Source organism: Austrofundulus limnaeus, unplaced genomic scaffold, assembly GCF_001266775.1.
Source record: "Austrofundulus limnaeus strain Quisiro unplaced genomic scaffold, Austrofundulus_limnaeus-1.0 Scaffold15, whole genome shotgun sequence".
NCBI classification, from domain to species: Eukaryota; Metazoa; Chordata; class Actinopteri; order Cyprinodontiformes; family Rivulidae; genus Austrofundulus; species Austrofundulus limnaeus.
Window position 1 is genome coordinate 2,406,157 of NW_013952417.1, and position 7,640 is coordinate 2,413,796.

Genomic DNA, 7,640 nt, shown 5'->3' on the forward strand with positions numbered 1-7,640 from the left:
GAGACATTTTCCTGTTTATCTTCTGTTAATAAATCCACAACACAAATAGCTTTTCTGGCATTATTTAAAACGTTAAATAGATTATATAAACTGTAAAATATTAATAATAATTGGGTTAATATTATTAATAAAAGTTGTTATGATTTCTACATCATCAGTCCTTTTTTCCTGCTCTGTTGTCAACATGTACAGTAATGGTAAATCCAGACTCTTGACCATTTTGCGTTAGCCATTAGCTTCACCAGCCGATCACACGGTCACATGGTTTTTGTGCACTCCAGCTGTTCTATAGAACCTCCTTGAGGGTGCCCCACATTTCACAGCTGCTGGGCCCAATGTGGGCAACCCAGACTGGGTCTAAGGTCAAGCAGGCAGCTGGTGGCCAATGTGATAACATTAGCTCAGGCTAACGGGACACAGGAACACACTGGAGGGGTCTTCTTGTTAAATTTTTACATAGTCTGGCCTGTGGTTCTTTAGGGGGAGATACTGGTGAGTCCACAYGCTTTGAACTGGTCCGTAACAACTTTAGCTTGGTCCTACTTTGTATCTATATCACAACATCCACATTTAAATATATACAAAATACATATTTTGTCTGCGTTTAAGAGTACAATACTCCCAACACTCAACACCCATTCAGAATTAGGTAAAGCAAATAACACAATTTGTTTTTGATTCCTGGGCTCATGTTTTGATTCAAGACTGAGTTTCAACTGAAAAGCTGTGTAATTCAAAACTGGTTCTGTATTATTCATGATTTGACCCAAATCAGCTAATCTGCATTATGGGTTTAAGCATGTTAAATAGTGTAAAGAATATTTCAAGTAGAGTAAATTACTTTATTTGTCAAATACCAACTTTGTCTTCTTAATTGTTACTATTTTTATTCATTATTCAATGAAGTTTGATTGCTCTATTTTTGTAATGAGTTACCAAAAAGACCAAGCTGGTTTCTTCATCATTGAGTATTACTTATGAAGAAGGGTTCCCTGAACACACTTTGGTAAATGAGTCTGATTTCATAAAAGGTGAATAAAATATTTATCAGGTGCTCCAACAGGTAAAAACAGTGTAGCAGAGTACAGATATCACCCTTTCTGTTTCTCCTCTTGTTTCTACATGTATGGTAACTATTTGAAAAACTTAAGCAGATAATAATACAAACGCGGTTGTAAAATGTATCTGTTGGGTCGGGGCATTCTGCTTGTGAACAACTCAACATTAAATGAAAATAAATACTGTGTTGAATATTGAACCCCTCCTGCTGCCCTCAGGTCAAAAATAACCCATGAGGCCTTGTGGGTCAGTTTGACCTGAGCAGCAGGAGGATTAAATCTTAAGGTTTCTACTCTATTTTTTATTGGAGAAAAAAAAAGTTGTTTTTAAACAAGTTTTTTTCCCTTAGCTTGTGAWGTGTTTTGTTTTATTTTGTATGGTCTAAAACAGTATTCAAGTTTATTATTAGTTTTTTTTTATTAAAGAGGACATATGCTTTTAAATCCTTAATTTTCACATTTAAGTCCATGACCATGTTTAGCAATTCTGCAGCAAATGTGATGTAATTGTGTACAACTGTAATAGGTATTAGTGAAAACTGAAGGGACTGAAAATTATGACCCATTAAAATTTAAAGATGTCTAGCACCAGGAGGGACTAAATTCAACATTTCTGCATGCTCCAAGTACACATGCATGATAATATAAGGGAGGGAAAAAAACATGGAGACAAAATACACAGGGACCTGTGTGAAACATCTGAAAACATTTGGAAATGTTATGAACCCCATAACAGAGAAAGAGACCCTCATGGAGGTTCAAAAGGGCAAAACTGGTATGGACCCTGCACAGACTTCTGGACCCATTAGGGGTTCTAGTCTAAGCTATGTCCCGGACGAKCCCCCAATTTAGGTTATGGCTCACTGGGCGGCAACCACAACAATCAAAGTTTATGACTTATTATAAAAAGCTGCTAATGCAAGATAAAATATTGAACAAACCTATAAACTAGCATCAGAAACATCAATGCCTCAAGAATCCACGGGCTTGAGTCTGACTTAAATCCACATCTAGGTGCTAGGACGATAAATCAAATCAAAGTTGTAGCAGCACTTGGGCTTAGCCAGTTAAAATGCAGAAGGGTGTCAAAGTTTTTTTTTTTTTTTTTTTTTTTTGTTTGTTTTTGCAGGCTTGGCTGTGGGGCCCCAAAGACCAAAACGGCTGCATCTACTACTGGCCATGTAGGCAATTGTTTTTTCCTGCCTGTGATGGCCCTGAACAGCTTATTCAGGACCACCAGGAGCATCTCCTTGGACTGTGTCTGACAGGCTCAGTGACAGAGTCCTCACGCTGAGCAGCTGAGGCTCTGTGGGTCTGTGCTGTGGCAGCAGTGCCCTCTGCTGACCTCAGCACAGAGCATATTAGCAGCCTGTCATTGCTGCTGCAGCTGAGAGGATTACACTCCTCATATTTACCACACATGACACACATGCAGGCTCTCATACAAATCATGGAAAATTATAACAGCAGCTTACCTCATACTTTTTGTCTGACAGGATTTAATCAAATAGTCTTTGTAATGAACATTAAAATGGGTCATTGTGTTGGTTTTTATGATTTACCTGCCCTGCAACAATACTAGGCCTACTTTATTCTAACATCAGTCCCCTTAAAAAAAAGCCTTAAACTGAAGCCCCCACCCCCATGCTTTTGCACGTAGTTTTTACGAAGCTTCTGCGGAAATGCGCACTTAAGTGTTACAATTAGAACCCCAAAAATGGGTTAAAAATCCGTTTTTTGCGCGCAMGGAGCAGCTCCTCGCCTGTAGCACCCAGAAGTGAACAGCAGGCGACCCGGAAGGTTTGAAGTCTGACTGAAAGCGAGTAAGRGGGRRARARRARRARRARRRARRARRRAAAAAAAACGGAATCTGCTCGGTTTTTATCCTCCCCTGTTTATATGAAAATATTTCTCCGGCGGCTGGCGCAGGTATGTTGCACACTCTGCTTCTTTTCTGCTCTTTTCTCCAAGCTGCTGCGCGGCGATTCTCTTCAAATCCCGCAGAACTTGACCTAAAACAACGAGCATTTGAAATGTTTTTTTTTTTTTTTTTTTTTCCACATAAAACGCTTTCCCAGCTTCCATCATCATCATCACCATCATCATCCGCTGTGGGCTTTATGGCTCCTGAGCTGCTGAGCAAAGACACTGATTGTTGTAGGAAGTGTCAGATTTTTTTTTTCCTTCCTCTCCCTCTCCTCTCCTCTCCTCGCCGAGCCGGGCTATTCAAACCTGCAAATCAAAGTAAACAATCATTCAATGCAAATGTGCCGCATGCAGAAGCGTCGCAGCCGCCTTTATTATCACCGACATCCAGGAGGGTTGGCGTTTTTTTATTTATTTTTTTCTTCCCCCATTGCCAGGAATATTCAGATCTGCAGAATATGGCGTCCGCTGGATATAAAAATAAGACAGAGCTGCCATTTTTGTTTTCCTTTTGTCTGAATTTTTTAATAAACTGTCTGAGAATGTGGGAGAGGCGGCGGGCAGCGCACAGAGAGGCGCTGCGGAGGAGAAATGCGCACATTCGAGGCGGATTTTACAGCAAAAAACCCTGATCAGTTTCTATTTTTATCCCCTTTAAAAAAAACCTGTAATAAATCCTCCAAAGCAGAGAGTTATCATTAACTTTTAGTTGCAGGAATGACCCCCTCGTTACTACTGGAAAAAAAATCAKTGCACTGAAGAGTTTAAAGCTCAACAAAACACTGTCAACATGTCTTCATTGGCAACTAATTAAAATCTTATCACAATCTCATTCTCTATATGAATAGTTTGTTCCACAAATGTGATGTCAAGCATGATCATAAATCATTAGATTACAGAGAAAACAATTAAACTTGTTTAAAAAATTAACTGTCAGATAGTATTAATGAGCAGGATGAGTCACATAAAACATTTTTTAAACAGTGTTTTTGTGAGAGAAAAAAAGGCTGGTACTCCTAAAGGATTGTGTATCGCCTCCTTTTACATGGGAGTTTTAAAGATAATTTAATCTTGAAAAATGAATGAGGTTTTGCCCTTTTTCTGGTCAGCAATATCCTCAGATCCCATGGGATCTGTTAGCTCTCGGAGTATGTGTTCAGAGTGATGCTCAGCGACTACCAAACCAAATTTTAGCCCAATGTCTGTAAAGTTGACTCAGCTATACCCGTTTTTGTGTTTGTTCAGTAAGGTTAGCTGCGGCAGCTGTCTTGAATTGGAATGACACCAAACGTTAAACATTTGTAGATGTACATCCAGTGATGATTTCTTGAAAGTTTCATTAAAATCAGTTGAGTTGTTCACAAAATATTTTGCTAACAGACGGACAGGGATGTCAACGTTTTAAACGTATATAACTTGCACTATCTGTTATGTGTTTGGGATCAGTCTCAGCTACTACCCCACCTGACTGACCTTGACTGAAGATTAGCTTTGGCGGCCATCTTGGATCATCATCACCAACAACAACAACCCATCAAGTGTGATTCAATAATTTAGAAAATGTATCTTCTGGGTAGTGTGCAGGAATCTTTAAATTAGAAAGGCTCAGAAAAGCTTCACAGGCTGCAAGAATGAACCCAGTGACTGAAAGAATTATAAAGGCTTTAAAAAGAAAAAAAGGGGGGGGGGTTCAGCCATAAACAGAAAATATTTTTCTTTTGTTGTTATAAACCCTCTGGCTGTGATTACTTGCTTTCTCAGAAAGTGACACAAAGACGAGTAAAAGCAGAGGAACCCCTCCTGAGACAGAAACCCCTCCAGGAAGTCAAACTGATYCCCTCTAGCATCATTAGAGAAATACTTGGTGAGGTCCGCCGTGCACCCGAACCTCGGGATGTATCGGTTTTGTTTCTCTTGGCTCGCAGACGTGGACCGTGTTGTGCTTCTCGCTAAGCCAAACAGACTGAGGAATGGTGCCGCGGGCCAAAGCATGCAAGGCGAAGTGTTTGAGAAAGAACTTCATGTAGGGCAGAGAAGAGAWGTTATGGAAGGAAACAAAAGACCCTCGGATCACAACTTTAAACAGTCAGAATCTCATCTTACCTTAAATACAGGAACGTTTCCTGCAGCCTGATCAAACATCAGATTCCCCCTCAAAATCTGAGCTCTGTTTGCAGTTTTTCATTAACAACGACAGAAAAGTGCTAAAAACCCTGCCGTGCCGTTTGATTTGAATAAACTATAGCGTGTTGCTTCCATCTGACTTTTGACTCTGACCTGCCTGTTCCTTCAGACCCTCAACCAGCCAGGGGCCCCCCTGAGTTGAGGAGGCCACGGATCACTATCTAAACCACATCAGCTTCTGTTTGTCCCTGATAGCCGGTCCCACCGAGTTCCCTGACTAGTTGTTGAAATCACGTGAGAGCCTATCACAAAGGCAGCATTCACTGTTGGCTGAAAATTCAAAGAAGACACTTTAACTTAATTCATTAAAAAAAAAAACCCTCCTTGGAAACCTTTAAAACATATTCCCTCTTATCAATGATAAAGGTGGGGCTGGATGGGACGGAGTTTGGGTTAAAAGACTAAACATGAGTATCTTTGAAAGTATGTTATCACAAGACTGATAATCACATCAGTCAGCTGCTGTTTGGGTGGAGAGCCATTGACACGGTTTTTAACCACTGTTTTCCACACTAACAACAGACCTACACATCCATAAACACGTCACAGCGTCGAGGAATGCTGGGCAGAAATCGATCATCTAAAAAATAATACAAAAAAAATGCAGGAAAACAAACAAACCTAGCAACCTGTGCCATTAGAGTCCAATRTTTCCTTCCAGAGTTCACAACCTTCTGTGTGTTTCTTTCAGGATGGCTGAACCTCGATTTAACAATCCTTATTTCTGGCCTCMACCTCCTGCCATGCCTGGCCAGGTGAGCTCCCCTGAGATTCACATGTAATAACACAAACACAGAATGAACTTTACTGGAAATATGTCTTGATATGTTGCTTTAGCTCATCTAGCTTAAAGGAGAACACTGACGGATTAAAGACTCATCTTTGTTTTATTGATGTCATCTGTTAAMGTAATCGTCTCTTTTGTTGCTACACAACCTTGAGTGTAACTAGATTTTTAATTCAATTAAAAGCAACAGTTCTACAAAAACACTTCAAATGGGGAAAACKTGTTTTTTTTCTAATTCTAACAGATATAAAAGAGAAAAAAATGTGCATGAACACAGCTTGTTTACAGCCCCTAAATCTGAATTCTGTGTAGAGCTGCCTTTTGCAGCACTTCAACATCAAATTGGTCTTTATGATCTGGTTTTTGTTCATTCTTCATGACTAAACTGCTGCAGCTCCTKCAAGATGGACAGGTGCTGCTTGTRTCCAACAATCTCTAAATCAAACCAGAGATTCTCATTTGAGGTTTGGGTTTGACTGAACCGGTCCTCCTTATATCTTTCTTAAATTTCTCTGTTTCTTGCTCCATCCATCTTTCACGTTTAAACCATGTAATATATCACAGGAGGATCTTATTTAATTAAGGTAAATGAGGTAATTGAGGTTTCGAAGAGAAAAGGTGTTGAATACATATGAAAGCACATTTTTTTCTCTGTGTAACTTAATTAATCTGGAGCATTTTTGTATAAAGCTTGCTTTTAATCAAATAATAAAATGAAGTAACATCTAGGTTGTGAGGCAAAAAATAAAAAAAGGATTTCAAAGAGATAAAAGTACAACACTGCACACAAACATGTCCCCCAGCTCTTCAGTCACCCACAACAGAGGCTATTATAGTAACCTGACACCAGGTTTTCTGATGCCCAGCTTGTGTTTTGAATATCATAAAGACATACTTCTCTCTTCCTAGTTGCTGATCTTAGTAGAAAGTAGTAACGTAGTTAAAAAATATAATGATTCTCACTACAACAAACACGTCTTTCAGTTAGAAGTGTTTTAAGTGCCCGTGACATCAAATTTTTATAATAAATATAAATGTGGTTTTAAAAAAATAAGATTAATAGCATGTTGTAAAATGAATTTCATGTCACTGAGATGAACACTTGTGGAGATATTCTCACGTGACGTAACAGGAAGTGATGTCAAAGGGGAATGTCTCAATGTAAACAGAGCAGTGCTACAATATCTAACAACACAGACTGTAGTGAAGAATGGGATGTTTCATTTATTTTGAGTCAGTGTCAGAGAGATGAAGAAGAGTCAAGAGTTCAAATAATATTATTTCAATAAATACCAGAGAATTCCTTTTCTTGAAGAGTTCCCCTTTGATGTCACTTCCTGTTTCACTTTTGGCTGAGCCSAGTTCACATGAAAATGCCAGTTATGTGCAAAATGGGTAAAATCATGTGTATCATGTCAATCTTTTTAAATATTAAGATATTATCTTTGACTTTTTGTATTTGAAGGATATGCACGTCAAAGACACTTTAAACCAGAGATTCTTAACCTATGGGCCGCGCCCCATTTGTGTGCCACAAGTGCCACCTCGATAGCCTGAAAAGAAGTTTTTAACTTTGGGCCGCAGAGGGCCACAGAGCTCAGCAGACAGTTAAGTTTCACTTTCAGTTTCACCAGAAAGCCTGCAGGAGTCATGGGTGGGGTGTGTAGGGAGTGTGTGTGTGTGTG

General features: G+C 39.2%; 2 protein-coding genes across 4 annotated transcripts in view; one reads left to right on the forward strand and one right to left on the reverse strand.

Moving 5' to 3' along the window:
* Positions 1 to 5,435, reverse strand: part of LOC106513847 (uncharacterized) — a 13,220-nt gene extending 7,785 nt beyond the window's left edge. The window contains exon 1 of the mRNA XM_014002866.1: positions 5,088 to 5,435. The gene's annotated coding sequence lies outside the window, so the exon portion shown is untranslated. The remainder of the gene's footprint in view (positions 1 to 5,087) is intronic.
* The window catches only part of znf362a (zinc finger protein 362a), an 18,227-nt gene continuing 13,501 nt past the window's right edge, over positions 2,915 to 7,640 (forward strand). For all 3 annotated transcript variants that reach the window (XM_014002863.1, XM_014002864.1, XM_014002865.1), the window contains exons 1-2: positions 2,915 to 2,987; positions 5,860 to 5,923. In XM_014002863.1, coding sequence (XP_013858317.1) covers positions 5,861 to 5,923 — 63 coding nt within the window. In that variant the 5' untranslated portion in view covers positions 2,915 to 2,987; position 5,860. The remainder of the gene's footprint in view (positions 2,988 to 5,859; positions 5,924 to 7,640) is intronic.